The sequence below is a fragment of the Camellia sinensis genome, chromosome 8, assembly GCF_055761805.1.
Source record: "Camellia sinensis isolate YWXY chromosome 8, ASM5576180v1, whole genome shotgun sequence".
NCBI classification, from domain to species: domain Eukaryota; kingdom Viridiplantae; phylum Streptophyta; class Magnoliopsida; order Ericales; family Theaceae; genus Camellia; species Camellia sinensis.
In genome coordinates this window covers 123,130,501-123,149,915 of record NC_138968.1, presented here as the reverse complement: position 1 = coordinate 123,149,915, position 19,415 = coordinate 123,130,501, and the positions used below count along the sequence as shown (strand labels likewise).

Sequence of the window (19,415 nt, the reverse complement as noted above, 5' to 3'; positions counted from 1 at the left end):
TTTGGTTTGGTTTTGTTTATACTATTAGTCAAAATTCACAATGACAAAATTCTCAAATTTAATCTTTAAATCTATATTTAAATTATCAAATTTAAATTTGAGCTATTCTTCTTATAAAGATAGTGCCAAATCTTTTCATTTTAAAATTAATAGGTCCAAACACAACTCAATTTTCTTAGTAGGAAAGGAATGGTTTATTATAGTTACTGTTCAAGTGTTTTGACTGACAGTTTTCAATAAACTAATTTTTTTTGTTATGTTTATAATAAAATCCCAACAAAAACATGACTCAAGTAATCACCCAAAAGTAGGAAAAATCATAATTTGCTCAACCCTGCTACAACTAAACATGTATTTAGAAGATTCTACTACTTCAATCAGTAAAATGGATAAGACATTTGTGTCATATTCTCAGCAACAAAGCTCTGGAGTTCAAAAAAAATAGTTAGAAAAAAAGTGGTCAAAAAATGAGACGTGTGAATTAGATTCAATTTAGGTGGGACTTGTATCAATTAGTTTGAATATATACCATACACTTTATTTTTGAGCTACTTTTTCTCACCCCATATTGCCTTTTTGTAATCCAAATTTCATGGTAATTTTTTTTTTTCCCTTGAAGCAACTTAATTGGATTTGAAGTGAAAATCCTATTTTTTTCTTCTTTGAATTCCCCACTTCTTTGGACCCCTATTTACCTAAATTACTCCTTACCTTCTACCTTTGGCAGCCTCTCTCCCTGCTCTCCCGAGCCACCCCCCACCTTCGGTATCCCCATCCCAGACTCCCCACCTCTGGCATATCCCCCTTTCTTAGTCTTCCCCACCCGCCTCACCTCCCAACCCTTGTTAGCGCCCATTTTCTAACATCCTTACCACCTCCCACCTCGATAAATAGGTAGATCAAAACACACACAAGGAAAGGAGTGATGTGATGGGAGTGAAAAATCTAGAAATCCCCTAAAAATTGATTTGTGATTATGTATCAATTTTAAGCAGAATATAACAATCCCAATCAAACAATCAAGACAAAGAAACACAACGATTTTACGTGGAAAAAACCACAATTAGACACCTCCAACTGTGATCAAAAACCACGGGCAACAGCCACAAGAACAATCCACTAAGAAGATTTAAAAGAATTATACAGGTATACTCTCAATTATCTAGCGAATCCACAACGCCTAATTGAACCAACCTCTATGTGCCTCTTCCAACCCCATCTTTACCTCGGAATTGTCTTTACGATGAGCCACCCCGGAATCCACCAAAGTTTCAGGCTCGAATTCTTCAGAATCTACCGAAGAACAACACTCTCTTTTGTATAGCAAACAAAACACAACCTTTGATGTACTCTCTTTAAACCATGAGTTGAATACTCAATAAAACATCAAAGAAAACTCACAAAGTATCCCCAGATATAAACCCTAGAACCCAAAAAGAAGATCTGGAGTAGTAATCCTAAAATCTGACCCAACATGCGAATTTATAGAATCTGTCCCGCGATCTCCGCTCGAGCGCCCAACAGCCCGCTCGAGCGGCTTCAACAAAATATGCGCGTGATATAACAGAGGTCCGCTCGAGCGCGAAATCACATATCTCAGTACTTTTGCAGGCGACCAAAACTGCTGGAACCAGGGATTCTCCGCTCGAGCGCGGGTATGTCCGCTCGAGTGGACAGGCAAATTTGAATGCATTTTTGCATTTTGCTTCGGGGGCGCTGCCCCTCGACCCCGCCGTGGCGCTGCCCCGGACCCGCCAAGGGGCGCTGCCCCCTGGACCCCCGCGAGCTGACCGGGCAGCTCGATCCCCGTCATAATCAGCGAAGTGGCAATCTTGAACGCTTTATCATCACAAACTTCTCTGAAAAGCACAATTCGGGTTGAATTCGCATCTAAACACTCATAGCCTCACTAAAATAAAAAGTGCGAAAATAAATACAACTGAAAGGAGTTTTGTCAAACGGGATTGTCAAGAATAAAACCTAACAGGGAGGATAACGAAGGCAGGGAGGGTGGCTGAAGTTGGTGGTGGTGGTGGTGGTGGGTGTTGAGTTATGATTATAGTTTGGGAGGTAAGGAATCGTGATAAAATTGAAACTTCATGAAGTAAAATTATAATTTTAAAAAATAAAGGCGGAAGGCGAGAGGAAAAGCGAGGTAGTATTAGCAACATTCATTTAAAGTGTGACAACTTATTTTTACATTCTCAATGCTAGCAATGGATTTAACCTATTGGGCTAAACTCACTCGGATACTCTTGTACACTCTGAGAGATCAATCGTGGCTCTGATGGATAATTCTCTCTTTTTTTTCTTCTTTTTTTTTCTTTTTTTAAAAAAAAAAAAAAACTTTTAATATATATATATATATATAATTTTTTATGATAGCTGTTGAGTTATAATTGTCTAATTAATAAAATTATTCTCATATTTGTAATTAGTCACCTCCGAGTAAGAATGAATATGTCTAGAGGGAAAAAGTTATAATCACTTGTTTTGTAGGGAGCCTCTTTCTCTCTCTTTTTCTTCCCTCTTCTCCAACAAAAGTATAATGACTGTGAAACAACCCATAGGGATCCACAAGGAACTACATTGTAATGTAGATCTATAATATCTGAGTGAACATTCATCATTTGATGTGAACATAATTTACATTTTGGATTCCTGGCAAATGAACTAAATTTTAATTTTCTTACAAAATTCTGCTGTCAAATGAATAGACCCAAAAAAAAAAAAAAAAACAAAAGAAAAAAAGTTTCCTATTCTTTAATGTACTTTCTCCAGGAACAAATTTCCTACACAATTCTTGCCAACTGACCAAATAGCGAGAAGGATTAATCAGAACGCGGCAACAAAAAGCTAAAACCTGAGTTCTCATGAATAAGAGCAGGTGGTTCAATGTCTGAAATCTCTATTTGTTCCATCGACTTCGATATGTCATCTACTGAAAATGGAATGCTGCAACATGAACCGTTGTAAGATGTCAGTGATAGATCACCTAAAGACAGGTTTGAGAAAATAATACCAAGCAGGTTCATGGGGGGTTTTAGCAAATTATAAAATGCCTATCAAACTGCATATAATAACAGTTTAATTACAGAATGTCCATCCATTCAAATACTTCATTTTTTTTGTCTATTAGAGACATCAATTTGATGATTACATATGTTTATAAAAGATGCATATCAATATTAGGTTTTTATTTATTTTTTTTTTATTATTTTATTTGGTTGTTGTGTGCGTGTCAAAAATGAAGTTGAAGTAACATAAAAACTAGAATCATCAGTAAATTTATCATACTCAAAAGGGTTACCATAAGATTGTCAATGATGTTAACATGAAGGACAACTTGTTAAGAGTCAATTTAGCAAAGAAAATAATCTTCAAGCATGGAATATCATTATTGAAGTCCTCATTCAGTAATTGTCAAGTTCCCATCCTACCTCCTACGAAATGCAAAGAAAAATACACAAATGAAGGCTGAGTTTGGTTATGATGAAAATGGTGGAAAGTGAGGGAAAGGGAAAAAATAAAAACTTATTCAAAATAGTGGAAGTTACAAGAAAAATAATTGTCCTGTGCAACCTATGTTAGCATGGTAACTAAGTTTTTAGCTTCTTGCAAAAAAAACACAGGAAAATACAGGAAAGTTTAAAATTGTTCATAAAAGTGGTTACTTATAATTTAGAATTCCAAATTTATCTCTATTTCCGTACAAAAATTTTCATCCCAATCAAATGCATGCAAGAAAATATCTTTTCTTTTCCATCTTTTCTTTCACTGCACTTTCTTACCAATTTCACTTTCCACCATTTATTTCTTTACAATCAAATGGACCCAAAAGGGCCGGCCGACAAGATCACCACGTGGGAAAATGTTACTGACCTCGAATCATCATCCAACAGAAAAGAATTGCTAACTGCATTGTTTGAATCTTCAGTCATCAATACCCTCATGCTGGAAATAACCTGGCATGATATTCACATGCCCAAATCTTATCATGACTAGCTTTCTACCATTAATTTATGTAGTACTACGAAATTTATTACTCTTGTGATGAAGATAATTTTTAACCAACTTACATCCGAGGATACACTATGCGTGCCATACTTGTCGTCCCAGTACATTGTACTTATCCGATACAGCTGCTGTATACTAAGCACCTGTGGAAGGAGAGACAAGGCTGGTTGAGATCTAAAAAGATTTTGAAGGAATAACCGTTTATCTGATATTCTAAAAAAAGTACCGGGCATAAGTAGTGGCTTATTTCGTCCAGTGTCTTCTTTGGCTTTTGATGTATAACCTGAATTAGAAAATAGAATATTTCAGGACAGCTCTACCATATTACTTTTTTACATCGTTGTTAGAACGACTAATGGTGAAAGAGAAGAGTCCAAGATGAACAATGAAAGAAAGGGTATACCAAAAACCCTATAGCCTGTCTGATATGCTTGAGCTCATCCCAAGCTGAACCTGCATACTGCAATATGTTTTTGCTTACTAAAATAGAAATTATACAACACAAAGTGAAGTGGTAATAAATCAATGCTGATGCTACCTCATCTGTTGCATTATAACACCAATGTTCGAGTTCAGCAAGTCCTGCTTTAACATATTCACCGTTACTGAATGAACAGCATTCTCTCCTTAATAGAAGGCTGTGGTCCCAAAAAGTGTGCACAAGGCCATAAGAAAAAACTTACTTGCAGTATAAATACTTCAAAAAGCATCTAAAGACAACAAGCAGACTACCTGTTGAATAGTTGAACATTGATGAATGAAAATATTTGTGTAAACACCTTGCGAACTAAAAATGGAGGTACCTGAAAATAGTAAAACAAAAAAGAAAACAGGTAAGCAAAAGGGTGCTTCAGGAGAAAATCTATGCACAGTAAATAGAAACAGAAGCATTCCCACAAAATCCAAGCCAGTCAACTACGTAAATGGCACATTTAAGTGCCATGTTTGGAGAGCTGAAGTGGGTTGGAAGTAGACAAATAAAAACAATGTCTAGAAGCCAGACAAAGACACCAATTTTATCGAAACGGGTATTGGGGAAGAAGAAATGACATAACAAGGAATGAAAGCAGTGACAAATTTTACTGACATGATTTGTTTTCAGACTGTTCAAGAAAATTCCCAGGCTCTTCACAATCCCTTGCCAGTGAGCAATCAAAGCTTGCTGCGCTGCTGTAGTTGCAACTGAACGTGATGATCCCTTAACCAAGCTTGCCCTCGAAGTTCTTGGTGCCTATTTTTTCATATTCCGAAAGAAATTTTATACAGAAATAATTTACCAAGTAAATTAATAAAATAACCCATAGAATAAAGAATTTCATTCCTTCTTTTACCATAAATTCTGCCTGGTAATTTAAGAATCAAACAGATTCAATTACCTGGATGCACAACCCAAGCAATGGAGAAATCTCTTTCTTAAGGTTATCTCGAATCATTCCATAAATCTTTTCTACAAATGCTGTAAGTTGTTGCTTGAAAAGCAAAGCTGGGTATTTGGCTTCAACTTGGTGTAAAGTTTCTGCTCCACCAGTCAGGCCACCATTTACAAAGGAAAGATTAACTCCTTGCGGAGTTCCTCGGAAACTCTGTAAATAAAAATAATAGCAAACACCTGAAGTAACGAAAGGACTAAAACTTCATTTGATGACAGAACATGGAAATTCAAATGGGAACTTTAAATTACCTGTGTCATCCTTCCAAACAGAGTAGCCGAGGATGATCGACGGCGCTGAGGAGCCATTCCAGCGGCACCACTTGCTTTCAATGTACGCTGGAGTAGCAGCAGAAGAGTCGAGGAATTGGACAACCAATAGGCTAAGATGTCATTGTTATCCTGGGTCTTTAATCCAAATAATAATGCTTAGTATGAGAAGCCAATTATGACAAAAAGCGAAAACAAAGACACACTAGTAGCATATAGGATTAGATTATTCAAACCTCGATAGCATGGCCTATGGTCTGAATGATTCGGTCAAACACACTAGTCCGCTCAACTTCAAAAGATCTCCACTGTAGAAGGCATTTGTAGATGATACAAGCAGCAATTGGTCTGTTCCCTGCGAAGCCTAGGTGTTGTCCAATACATCGGATAAGAAGCTCCTGATTCTCTTGCTGTTTCTCATTAAGAGATTTTTGTGGTTTGTCCTCTACTTCTGAAAGATCCCTTTGGTTTAATGAAGGGCTATGCAGATCCTAAGGCATTTTTAACAGTAATCAACAAAAATGCATGTTTAAAAAAAGGATTGATGAAAACATGAAAATTTCATAAGACATGAAAATTTACCAAAGTTGTCTTTGTATCCACAAACAAATGACCACTCTCACCACCTCTCTGCCAATAGATGAAAACATGAAAATTTCATAAAACATCCACAACATTAGTTTATGATTTGAAGAAGATTGATTTCTGGGAGAACCTGAAGAATTGATCTGGAGCGTCCTGAGAGGATCTTATTAGGTGCCATGGAGACAGCCTGCTGACGAAGGACCTTATTCTCTGATTCTATATTGGTGAGTTTCTCTTCTAACCTGATTTGAATTCCAATAATTAACTAACTACATCTGATTACATGAAAACAGAAGCGTGAATATTTTCATAGATGTAGCTAATGGCTTTGTAACAGCAGCAAATAATTTTGTGTTGCACAAGAATACCAATATGTTGATAACTAAGCAAACATGAACTATGTTGCTATTGACACAGGAAATTTCAACAGTTCAATGCATACATGTACACCATATAACTGAGAAAATAACTAAAAAAATCAACAATCAGAAGCACTTGCTTTTTTTTGACCAGAATGTTTAAATCTTAACTGGGTTATGGGCAACTGGCAAAAAGCATACAAGAGGGACAAAAAAAAATTCAAGTTCAAACAGTATAAAATATGTTAATGAACTACGACATGATAGGAAAATACAAGAAATTCACTTTGCTGACAATAACTAACGATCAAATACAACAACAGGATTAGGTTGTTTGGTGAAACGTCAATTTAAAACTGCTGAAGAAGACTGGACTGTTGCTCTTTACATGCTTTCATGAATCTTATGATAAGGAAGGCAGCATTGGGATGTAAAATAAATTGAGATCCAACAGAATGAATAGAAGATAAATAGTTGTACACAATGATTAATGACATGCTGTTGGGAACAAACAAAATAAATTAGTGTTCTCAAAGAAACCAACACAGAGATCAACGAACGGTTTCCTCAAATTTGAAATTCATGCTCACTGAGGGAAGAGTGCATGACTAACCAGACTTCAGTGTATGGAGCTAAAACCCACACAATATGAAATACAAAAGCTGGAGAGGAAAGCATCTTAGGACAATGTTGGAAGCGGGAGTTCATGTGAATCAACAATGGAAAGGCTATTCGAACAAAGGATTAAGCTACTTAGTTTTGGTTACCAATCCAGAGATGATGGTTGTGCAGGATACAATAGTAATTATTCCTTTCAAGCAAATGATTTCCATATGGAATAAACCAAGAATCGTTAATTATACAATCAAGTCATACTGGAATACACACTAACATATTGACATGAATATATATAGTTTCATTTCAGGTAAATATATTCTTAATAAATTATAGTTTCAGACTTTCAGGTTAAAGTATATTCTTAATAAATTAATACTACCTGGTCAAAGATTCCTGGAGATGATGATTTTTTTCCTCTGTTTCTTCGAACTTTTTACGTCTTTCCTCACTAGTTTCATGAGATTCAGAATATTTCTTCCCCAATTCATCAGAATTTTGCTTTTCTGATTGCAGCAAGGCCTGAAGATCAAGTAAAAGAAGTTTTATTTGACCAGGGATATGCTTTTCACTAGCTTCACGACAATGTGATCCCAGAAATAACCTACTACTGATCCATTGCAAAATTATCATGATTCATGAGAGTCGAATTGAAGGTGTAGTTCTTCTTTAATGAGGTCATAGTGAAATATAATTTGAATAAGAATAAAGCAGATTAGGGATTAGGCCAACTCAGTGCTGGATATAGTATTCACATTCCTTTATCTTTGGTCATTACAGTTGCAATGCACGGATTTTATGGAACTTCAAACCATTTAACTTTCCGATGAAATGACTAAAAAATCCCAATTTTCATGAGTTTTCATTACTTCCTAACTAATTCCAAGGTCACCTTTCTAATTTTAAAATGTCCAATATCATGTACATTATTACCTGAAGCCTTCCTATTTGGCACATAAGTGTTGAGCAACTAAAGGAAAGAAACGGACTCAAACAGAAGACAGAAACAATGTTTACATCACTCCATAAATGTTTGTGCCTCCATAAGCATCAAATATTGGTGCTCTAATCATATTTTAGCCAAGATCTATGCCAGAAGCTGCACTTGACAAAAGATCATATATGATATAGTTATTATGGCCACTGCATACTTAATTCACATGTCTTTACTGAATGCATTAATGGATCCAGCCAGGTCATTGGTGTCACGTTGATGTGCAGAAACTCAAAGTTATCAAATCAGCAATCACCTTCCACAAAATTATAAATTGTGTATCCCACATAGCAGAAATTCGGAATCAGTTATACAAAAAAATGTTCTATTGTGTTACAAGAGTTTGTGAAAGAGAATTATTCTTGATCTATGAAATGGAAAATGTTTTGAAACAAATTTGTTCGACACTTTTTTTAAAAATGAATAAATTTTCTGTAAAAAAATGATGTATTACAAGATTGATTGATATTGTGTTATGTATTACAACTCCTATATATAGAAGAGAAGGTGGTAGTAGGTGTAGTGTAGTGGAGGTGGTAGGTGAAGTTGGTGCTAGTGGAGATGGTAGGTGGAGGAGCAAATTGGTAAATTCTAACAGCCCCCGCAAACTCAAGGAGGATAGAAACTAACCAACTTGAGTTTGGAGAGAGGAACAAAACAAGAAAATACATAAAAATAAAAAAAAAGATAGGAGACACTGTATGGTCGTGTCAGACCGTTGGTGAAGACACTGTATGGTGGTGTCATAACGTGGTAGAGGACACTGTATGGGGGTGTCATAACGGTGTAGAGGACAGTTTATGGGGTCATGTCGGACCGTTGTAGAAGACAGTTTATGGGGTCATGTCGGACCGTTGTAGAAGACAGTTTATGGGGTCATGTCGGACCGTTGTAGCAGACAATGCTGTGACAGTTGTTGGGACAGTTTACGGAGTCTTGCTGGACCCTTGTAGAAGCTAACCGGAATCAATGTCGGGACAGTTTACAGAGTCTTGTCGGACCCTTAAAAGGAGCTAACCGGAATCAATGTCGGGACAGTTTACAGAGTCTTGTCGGACCCATGTAGAAACTAACCGGAATCAATGTCGGGACAGTTTACAGAGTCTTGTCGGACCCTTGGAAAAGCTAACCGGAATCAAATGTCGGGACAGTTTACAGAGTCTTGTCGGACCCCTAAAAAGTCGCACCCTCAAAAGGTGTGCCCAATCTTTCAAAAGGCGTGCCATCAAAAGGCGTGCCCAATTCATCAAAAGGCGTGCCATCAAAAGGCGTGCCATCAAAAGGCGTGCCATCAAAAGGCGTGTCCACTTTGTCAAAAGATGTGCCATGAAAAGGCGTGCCAGTTTGTCGGGCGGCAAGAGGCGCGCGATACGCGTGGCTGCCTCGGCTATTTAACCAAGACGAAGGCTGAGGCTGAGGCATACCATTCTGAAACCTCTGAAACCAACCCTTCGCTGAAAAAACTCTGCCTCTGCGGAGAGAGAAACTGTGGAACACTTTGTTGCCATTCTGTCACCAACCCTTCCGAAGATTACTAGTCTGAAATTGCTATTTCGCTGAAACACTTAGCAACCCAAAAACACTTAGCAACCCAAAAACATGGCCTCTTCTTCCCGTCCAGCTACCCAGAACCTGCTCACGCTCTTTCCAGAACTGAACGAGCCCACAAGAGAAATAACTGGTGCGGTGGCCAGTGAACCTCAACCAAACACCTCTGGTTTTGCTCCATTGAACTTTCCGATGCGGTCGGTGGAGCAAAAAATGGCGGTGCAAACTGATATTGAGGCTAATCAGTATACTCTGAAGTCATGCGTGGAAACCATGACGGCGGTCACAAATTTGTCGAACCGGCTGCAGAGTAGGACAAATGAGGTGCAGCATTTAAATTCCCAGCTGGCTCTGCTCCAACGCATGTATAAGGATGCGCGAGCAGAGATTAGTGTGCTAAAGGCAGAAAATAAGGAACTGAAGCGGAAGGCCACCGTGATGTTCCAATTTGGAGGGCCGCCATATGCTGCAGTGGAGGAGCAGGGAGTAGTGATCATGCCCAGTGGAGTGGGAAATATGGAGACAACACCGGCAAGGGCTGCCCAGGACGGAGGCAAAAAGAAGAGACCTGCAGTAGAGTAGAGGAGAAAAAATTCCGCCTGTGGATGAGGTTGTTGTTGTTGTTTTTTTTTTTTTTTTTTTTGTTTTTTTTTTTTTTTTTTGTGTAAAATGGTGATCGGAGTTGATCCTGATATGAATAAAATGAGTCTATTGTGCAAGTTCGTCGTCTGCCTGTTTGTTTTTTTTTTTTTAATAATAATAATAATAATAATAATAATAATAATAATAAGAGAGGACAAGCTCACATGGGTGGAACCAGCAGAGGGGTTTGATGTTATGAGTGATTATTTTAATATATATATATATATATAATAAAATAAAAGAAAAGATGGGTATAAAGAAAGTGGGGGATATGGGCGGTGGATGTGTGATAATGGTTTTGGATGGAGAATGGAAAAGAGGATAGAATAATAAGGAGAAAAGGGAATGGGAAGATTAAAATAAAAAGAAAGGAAAGAGAGTGATACTGTGAGAGAGAGAGAATTCATCCGATGCATAGTTCTCCCCACACGCCCCACACAAGGTCTCTCCATGCTCATCTTCATCTTCCTCATCCAAACCCTCCTCTTCATCTTTCGTCTGTGGCTTTGAAAACTTTGTTTGAGATTCGGATCCCCGCACTTTAGAGTTTGACTTGGATTTGTTGCTACTATGATTTGAGACTGAAGATTTCTCCTTCTGTTGTTTCTTTGCAGCACCAGTAACAACTTCAAATATTGTAGGAAGATCATTTATCATATTGAAAAGTCGCTTCCTGTCAGCTTTATCAAATCCGAATCTAGCACCAAAATAGAAGGCGACAGAAAGTAACCATGCATCACTGTGGACAGCAACAAGGGATAACCAATCCTTTTCCTGCATCCCATCTCGGGCAAAGTTAATACCCAATGCAGGCTCTGGGAGTTCTGGAGGCACTTCTTCAGCAGGTAAATTGACCTCCCATTGCTCACTTGGAAATCCATACAAGCACAGGTTTTCCTTCTCAGGATCACACTGCTGATAAAACTCTTCAACATCTGTGGTGAGAGCTTTGATCATGCCGGCTCGTCGACCTTTGAAATCCTTAAAAACCTCTTCGACAGTGCGAGGATTGTACTGAGCTCCTCCGTCCATTAGAAGCAGAGAGAAAGTGATAAAGAATAGGGTTTCTGGTGTTTGGTTTGGTGATGTTGTTGAAAAACTCCCGCGGGCAGCGAAGGCAAGGTTGCCGGCCGGCTGCCCGCCGGAAAGAAAGGAGTATATGCCTAAATCTTATCGCTCTGATACCATGTAAAAAAATGATGTATTACAAGATTGATTGATATTGTGTTATGTATTACAACTCCTATATATAGAAGAGAAGGTGGTAGTAGGTGTAGTGTAGTGGAGGTGGTAGGTGAAGTGGGTGCTAGTGGAGATGGTAGGTGGAGGAGCAAATTGGTAAATTCTAACATTTTCCATCTGCTAGTCAATGCAGTAGTTGTATAATGCATTGTATATTAGGTGAAAAATTGATCAAAACTCCAAACGTTTGATACAATGGAATAAACTAATAGGGCTGTGCGTGCTAACCCGTTACCCAACCAAACCGACTGGACCGACCCAAACCAAGAGGCCACAGGTGGTTTCGAACATAGCAACAGTTGGCAATGGTTTTTGCTGGCTTGATTTAGCTGGCTCGCGGCCGGTGATGGATTTATAACATTTGAAACCATCGAAACCGATCCGACTGAATATATTAATATAATATATATATATATAGATCTCCCTGTAAAGCTTTTATTATTTGGTGGCTATCCATTTACTTGACAGCTTATTTATCACCTCGGTGGCTGTGTCCACTTACTCTTTGAGAAGACTAAGAGCATCTCCAACAGTTTACTCAAATTTTATTCTAAAATATTATTAAAAAATTTATTCCCCATTTTAGGAATCACTTTCTCATTTACTTTCCCCACCAAACTCCCTATTCTTTCTCTATTCTATTAAAATAATATTTTTAATTATTTTTAAATTTAAATATTTTTTTAATAATAAAATAATGAAAAGCCAACCAAACACCAGCAGCACGGCAGAGGAAAACAAATAGGGGAGGTCGACTGGGCAGTCGACCGGTTAGGTCATTTTTGAGCATTTTTCTTCTTCAGCTACAAGGCACTCACGAACATCCTGGGGGGATGTCCGAGGGAACGTCTAGGGGACTCCCCCTTCATGCCTTCAACATAATAAAATAAGAATTTATTAGATATAAGGGAGCTACAGTAACTCCTTACGCATTGTAGCAAAAACTAGTTTAGGGAATTGTTTAGGGGAGCAACTGGAGGTGTATAAAGTGATTTCAACCCCTTAAAATAGATAAGGGGTGGGTTTAGGGGGATTGCTAGGGATGCTCTAAAGGGCTTAATTTTAAACTATAATTTCATATTCCAATAAAAAAAAATATATATAATCAATTAAGGAGTCAGACGACTCTCTCTATTCAGTCAATACAGAGGCTTCGTTTGGGAAGTGGCTATTTTAGTAGGCTATTTTAGTTTTTAGCTATTTTAGTAGGCTAAAATTTTTGTGTTTGGGAAGATGATTGGATTTTTTTGTGGTTGGATGTGATGTTTGTGAGAGAAAAAGTGAAATAATTATGGGTTTGATGTGATATTTTGTCTTATTAGCTATTTTAGCCTATTTTGTCTTTTTGTGAATTTTAGCCTAAATTGGGCTATTTTTTTTCTTCCCAAACACCCCCAGAAAGACTATCTATTCACATCTCTCAAGACACAGGCTCACATCTCTCAGGCACAGCCTCTCCTTTCTCCCTCCTGTCTTTGCGTTTCCCCCCCTCTCTCTTTCTAGAAGAGTCACCCTCTTCAGATAATTGTTTACTCTCATCTCATAGATCATGTAGCAAAACCTTTTTGATATTCGATCTTTCTCTTTCGATGTTGGCAGACAATGATCCTGAGCGATGATATTTACCATGAGTGGCGGTAATGGTGTTGATGAACAATGGCGGTGGTGAGTTCGCCCTCTCTCTCTCTCTCTCTCAAATCTATGTTAGATTTTTATTTAAATCAATATGTATCCATATGTAAAATATCATCATGTATATATTAATTTTGAGATTTGAATCCATTTTTGTTCCTCCAACATCTTTGTTTCACAGATTTTCGAACTCGACCGAACCGAACCGCCAAATCGTATTGTTTGGTTCAGTCGATTTCGATCAGTAGGTCGGTCAAAAATGGGTGGGTGATTTCCTAACCCGAAGGTATTGGTTCGGATGATGGGCCAAGTGTAAACCCGATCCGGACCGACCGGACCGACCCATGCACACCCTTAGTAAAAACTAAATGGTTATAAAAGTTACCTTTAAATTATTGACCTCTGCCGTTAGAAGTTCGACTTTTTTGGTATCTTCAACAAAAACTTGGGTTTCCTTGATGACAGGAGGTGCTTCTTCAATAGCCTTCCTTGCAGCTTCTCGTTCCTTGACGAGCAATGCATTTGTCTCATCAATTTTGCTTTGCATAACTTGCAAAGAATTCTGCAATTTTGCTATCTCTTGTGTTTTTGCTTCTTCCAAGTCAGTCTGCATGCATGAATTCAAATCTTGGCATAAGCAAGAGAAAATTAAGAACTTCAAGTTCTTTTCATGGTACAGGATCAAAAAAGTAAATGAAGGATTTTGAAGTCAAACAGATTTTATAAGATCAACTGATCGACAATTGATTGAAATTCTACCCAACTGCATATCAAGCACTAGATCCTTGTTGCAATGTGTCACAGTCTTATATATGAACTTCCCATGGAAGATGCCCATAAGACTGAGCAATATTATCTACAGAAATGATGCCTATATAAAGAGCCTAACAGTACCCTTAAACGTTTTTCCAATTGTAAACGCCATGTAAGTTCTTCCACATGTTTCTCAAGCTTATCCTTTGCTTCTTTAAGTGCACCTGTTTCCCTTGCAGCCTGCAGAGAGTTTGATTTGGAGGTCAATATTCAGCTATGGGAAAGAGGTTTCAAGGGGAAGTGTAAACACAGTGACATAATGCACATAGTAAAATAAGATGCCAAATAAAACCCTTACATAAAATAAAAATAGATCAATGCATATCAGTTTACAAAAGGTTGCAAGGAAGAATCAGAACCTTACACGACCTTCCAATTTCACCCATGCGGATACATTTTACTTCTTAAATTTAATTCAATGAATATTCTTATACCATCGAGTAACAGTTCATGAAGCACAAAAAAAAATAAAATAAAATAAAATAAAAATCAACTTCAATAGCAAAATAGCATCAAGACTAACCATTTTGAGCTTCCGTAGCTCTTTCCTACCAATTGTTCCCCTCCATCTGCATTGTGCAACTATTGCTCCTCTTTTGAGTTTTTTATAATATGAATAAGCTCTATGACAACGCCACCGAGTCTAACAAAAGAAGCATTTATTAGAGATCTTCATACAGTTAAAAGTCAATCCTCCAAGGTAAGAGATCATGAAGCTACCAACCTGAATAATGGTTGCAGCTTTGGTTTGCTTCCTGAATCTGAATTTTTTATGAGCATCCATTGCACGGAAACCTGTTTGCAGAACAAGCACTGAGACCTGGAGTCTTCGATAGGCCTTTCTGGCCTGGTATCTACGTACATGCTTCTGGATTCTCACAGCAGCTGCCTTCCTTCTCATGCTCTCATAAAGTTTGCAAGCAAGTCTACCTAAAAGCCATACCAAAAACAAGTGAAAACAAAAATAAAAAAAATAAAATGCTTTGTAGTCAACATATGCCTAGTGTGTTGGCTACTAAATATGAGGGAGAAAAAGAAAATTAAGAAAAATAAAATAAAAAGAAAGAAACAAATACTAATAGCATAATAATTTTTTATACTATCTGAAAATGGAAATACACCTAGTTACAATGTCGATCCAAGCTTTGTGATTTTTAGATGGCTCACCTCTCCACACTGACTGAGTATAAATAGCAGCCTCTCTCAATGTTAAGAACTGTTTGCGAATACTATGAGTTCGTATGCGCCGCTGAATTGCTTTCGCTGCATTAATGAGTACCTCTGCTCTCCTTGCATCTAATTCAGCCATCTGGCCAGCTCTTAGGAAAACCTTTGTTTTACCTATCTGTAAAACCATTTAATGATCCATTATATAAATGCCTCCAGCAAAATTTTGTGGGAGGAATCCTCCATGTTTGAAATATTTGAAAGGTAATTAACATATTAATTATCTGCTAAATAAACTATTGTAACAATATGCATAAGCATTTGAAATAGCTGAATGAAGCTTAAAACTGAACAACTATAATCCTTTTAAATGATTAAAGCAGTTATCAAAAGCAGCAAAAGAACTTCTGGTATTACCTGGAACCCTTTAAGCCCCTTCTTTTCAAGAATCTTTTGGCATGCCACCTTTTCATCATAGCTGCTTACAAATGTATTATGTTTATAAAGGAAAGAACATTCACATCTTTTAAAGTAAAATCAAACTATCCAACAACTGAACTAAATTGACCAAGTAGGAGAAAGCTAAAACAGGTTAATGTCCGCCAAAATTGCAGTTCAAGCCAAAAAAGAGAACTTACTTCCCTGCCAAAACCTCTGGTGCAAGGAGTCCAAATCTGTTTACAAATTCAAAAAAAGGTCGGCGAGTAGGGTAGCCAGCACAACTAATTCTGATTGCCTCTAAGACACCCTACAACAACATCACTGTCATGACTAAATCCACAAATTGTAGAAACCAGCAACAACTAAGATATCAAATATACTTACACCACAACGCAATTGTTGCATGACGTTGGCATTCTCAAATACGGCAGGTTTCAGAAGATTATTTGGCTTTACACATCTAATGTAGTGAGGTTCTGTAGCATTTAATGTTTCCATCAACTGTTGTAATTGTAGCTGCATCATTAGGTCATACAAACATTAGTTGCCAACGTTTTTGTTCATCATATGTTATATTAGTTGTCAACTTTCTGGAAGTCAAAAAGGCAGCCAACTATGTGTTGATAGTGACATGAAATGGTAGATCTCAATGGATGACAATCCAATCAAAACAACAAAAGAAAAAAAAACTACATTAGCTACTGCTATTTTTGGGTCAAAATCAGCAACACTGTTACCAAAATAGAAGCAAAGATACCTTAAAACGAGAACCAATTGAAGAAAATTTGGAAGATTTGGTATTCTCTTCACGGATTGGAGGGAGAAGGCCTGCCACAAAAGGGCATTTGGAAGCACTCAACAACTCTTGGTGTTCAGCAACCACATAGTCTTTGTTTTTGTCCAAAAATTGGTCTGATTGGTATTGAACCTGGAATTTAACGAGTTAAGGGAAAATATCTGAAGCATTATAAATACCCAGAGTACACAGGAATGCTGCGTTGGTTGTTGAACATACCTCGCCAGCATAATGTGAAATTGTGAAATCTGTACGAGACAGTTTTGGCTTGACAAATCGCTTGTGACTTTTAAATGTCTGGTAAAGCTTGTTTGAAAATGTTTCATGTGTTGACTTCGGAAACATACTGAAAATAAAGGGGCCAGTGAACAAAAATAAGAAGAATCAATATAAGAATTAACTAAAACTTTAATTTTGAGATTTCCACACAGGTTAATCAAAATAATGCATTTTCAACATACTTTGACCTAGAAAGGGGAAAAAAAAGTTGAAAAGTATTGGAAGACAGCAATTTTAAAGAACCATGAACACCTCTTTTGAGAATGAAACAGCAAAATATGAGGGAAAAAAGTGAACATATTTATTATACCAGGCTTCATCAAGGAGAGCAACTATTCCACCTGGTTTCTGCAAAAGGGAATGACATAAGTTAAGGAATCACGAAGGAATAATAATTGTAACATCCACAATTCCATATTCAAATGAGTGAATATATAATAAGCCCATGATTGTACCATAGAAAGAACTCTAGGAACAAGTGCTTCTCTTCATAACAATAAATCTAGGTAAAATGGAATGGAAAATAGTGTTACATTATGCCATTTATTTGATGCCAGAAGGAGAAACTGCAATAACCACATTCCGGGATCATTTACTAAGGCCTAATCTATCCTTTATTCTTTGATTAGGCCCCTATGAAATTATAAATTTTCAAGCCAAATACATGGACATCTATTCAACTTGGCCTCGTTTGGCAAGTGGCTGTTTTAGCTAAAAGCCAAAAAGTTACTAAAAAAATAAAAAAGTCAACAACTTGTACCAAAAAGTCAAAGATTCCCTTTTCTCTCTACTTTTTGCACATCTTTTCGTAAAAAACCAAAAAGTCAGCCCAAACCTACTAGTTTTTTTTACCTCATATTTTAGCCAAAAAGTTACTAAAATAGCCTGTTCCCAAACGAGGCCTTAACTTTTAGAAGTCACAGCATTTGAACTTTTATTTAAACATCTAGTGTCAAACCGACACCATATCTTTATACAATGAAAGCAAGAAAATGTTAAATAGATGAAACAACTACCTAAATAAAGAAAATAAAAAGTAGAATAAATATGCGGATGGTTTTGTAAATAGCACTGCCAAAACACACAAAAACAAAATGTTGTGAACCAAAAAGACCTAACACATGCAAGAATTCAAGCCACAAGACAAACAGCTCAGCTGGTTGGACTAGTGAAATAGTACCCAACCTTGTGTTTTGGTTCATAAAAGAAGTTTTAAAAGAGAACTAGAAGCTTCAAAAGGATATATCTATACAAAGAACTACAAGTTTCAAGCACAGCTAAAGCCACTCAGCTCCAAGGAACAAAATTTTGTTTCTTTTCCATCCAAACGGAAGAAACGTTTCTGTTTCCAACGACACTGAACCAAAACATTAGTGGAATACTAAAATTTCAATGATTCAACTGAAATATACTGAAATGCACCGAAACACATCGAAACTCTGCAAGACATACCAAAACAATGAGCTGTTTTAACATTGCTCATTTATATTTGCCTCTTTTTGTCAAAAGAAAATTTTGAGAATAAAGAAAAGCATTAAATTTATTAGAGAATCTGAGAAAGGAGAAGAGGAGAAATAGAGAGGAGAAGACCAAACAAGAATGATTAAATCACTTTTTTCATCCCTACTTACTACTACTAGATTTTTTCAATTTTTTTAATGTTTTTTCTTACAATGGAAAACCTCTTCCATTTATATAGGTTTTAGACTAGTTTTTGTTTTCAACATTTTTGAACGTTTTCAATTTCTTTTTTCTTATTTCCCTTACGTATCCAAAACACTTCTGAAATGTTTCCTAAAGGTTTCCATTTCCAAGCTAACCAAAATAACATACTGAAACAAAACTTTGATCATTGCTCATCCCAGATGAATTTGAAATGACCTGATAGACACATACAACCAATCATATTGAAGTTCATAGACTGCCTCAAATAACATAACTGATAGGACTGGCTACAGGACCTGCACCCTAATCCCATGATTACAAGGTTTCAACCACCATTACAAAAATGAAATCCTTGTTAACAGTTACCCTCCTTTTATGTTTAACACCAGCCAGTTAAAAAAAAAACATAAATGAATAGAAACACCTAATAAGTACATGGTCACACAAACATGAAACATCACAGTAAAACAATCTGTCAGTGTAGTGTAGAAGTGGCAACCTCATAATTTGGAGGTCCCCAAAGAAGGAATTATTAACACATAGGAAAACGGAATCACCTTTTCAATAAGATCCAAGACATCTTGATTATCAACAAATTCGATGTAGCTCCAATCAATTGCCTCTTTTGTGTATTCTTCTTGTTCCATCTTAAAGACATGCTGAAATTCATCAAGGGAACGCTTAGGTTACAACTTACAAGTTGACAAAAACACTAACATTTGAAGTGGTTGATATGCTCCAAGAGCAACCTGATTAAAGTGTTGCTGGAGCTTCTCATTTGTGAAATTAATGCAAAATTGCTCAAAGCTGCACATCATGGTATGCTGAAATCAAGATTCAAGGTTTGCCAAGTGCCTAAAAGGAATCTATATGCAATATCTTCAAATTTATACTAGTTAACTACTTATTTTTTAGGGTTCA

General features: G+C 36.9%; 2 protein-coding genes across 2 annotated transcripts in view; both read right to left on the bottom strand.

Moving 5' to 3' along the window:
- Positions 1 to 2,589: 2,589 nt before the first annotated feature.
- Positions 2,590 to 19,415, bottom strand: part of LOC114257837 (myosin-11) — a 22,863-nt gene continuing 6,037 nt past the window's right edge. The window contains exons 12-38 of the mRNA XM_082883342.1: positions 19,244 to 19,301; positions 19,052 to 19,153; positions 17,140 to 17,177; positions 16,770 to 16,896; positions 16,512 to 16,682; positions 16,139 to 16,270; positions 15,952 to 16,061; positions 15,731 to 15,791; positions 15,314 to 15,491; positions 14,871 to 15,076; positions 14,670 to 14,789; positions 14,228 to 14,326; positions 13,719 to 13,940; positions 7,658 to 7,797; positions 6,432 to 6,543; positions 6,299 to 6,346; positions 5,953 to 6,207; positions 5,699 to 5,854; positions 5,394 to 5,600; positions 5,105 to 5,248; positions 4,750 to 4,820; positions 4,556 to 4,655; positions 4,421 to 4,477; positions 4,244 to 4,300; positions 4,080 to 4,160; positions 3,883 to 3,965; positions 2,590 to 2,955 (exon numbers count right to left, since the gene is read on the bottom strand). Of these exons, the coding sequence (XP_082739468.1) occupies positions 2,832 to 2,955; positions 3,883 to 3,965; positions 4,080 to 4,160; positions 4,244 to 4,300; positions 4,421 to 4,477; positions 4,556 to 4,655; positions 4,750 to 4,820; positions 5,105 to 5,248; positions 5,394 to 5,600; positions 5,699 to 5,854; positions 5,953 to 6,207; positions 6,299 to 6,346; positions 6,432 to 6,543; positions 7,658 to 7,797; positions 13,719 to 13,940; positions 14,228 to 14,326; positions 14,670 to 14,789; positions 14,871 to 15,076; positions 15,314 to 15,491; positions 15,731 to 15,791; positions 15,952 to 16,061; positions 16,139 to 16,270; positions 16,512 to 16,682; positions 16,770 to 16,896; positions 17,140 to 17,177; positions 19,052 to 19,153; positions 19,244 to 19,301 (3,259 nt within the window). The 3' untranslated portion in view covers positions 2,590 to 2,831. The remainder of the gene's footprint in view (positions 2,956 to 3,882; positions 3,966 to 4,079; positions 4,161 to 4,243; positions 4,301 to 4,420; positions 4,478 to 4,555; positions 4,656 to 4,749; positions 4,821 to 5,104; positions 5,249 to 5,393; positions 5,601 to 5,698; positions 5,855 to 5,952; positions 6,208 to 6,298; positions 6,347 to 6,431; positions 6,544 to 7,657; positions 7,798 to 13,718; positions 13,941 to 14,227; positions 14,327 to 14,669; positions 14,790 to 14,870; positions 15,077 to 15,313; positions 15,492 to 15,730; positions 15,792 to 15,951; positions 16,062 to 16,138; positions 16,271 to 16,511; positions 16,683 to 16,769; positions 16,897 to 17,139; positions 17,178 to 19,051; positions 19,154 to 19,243; positions 19,302 to 19,415) is intronic.
- On the bottom strand, positions 10,578 to 11,613 carry LOC114296611 (PHD finger protein ALFIN-LIKE 4). Its single transcript, XM_028240912.2, has one exon. The coding sequence runs from the start codon at positions 11,489 to 11,491 to the stop codon at positions 10,814 to 10,816; it is 678 nt and encodes a 225-aa protein (XP_028096713.2). The 5' UTR covers positions 11,492 to 11,613; the 3' UTR covers positions 10,578 to 10,813.

Bases quoted from the DNA above. Each gene is read 5' to 3' on its own strand.
- LOC114296611 (XM_028240912.2), bottom strand. From the start codon at position 11,491: ATGGACGGAGGAGCTCAGTACAATCCTCGCACTGTCGAAGAGGTTTTT.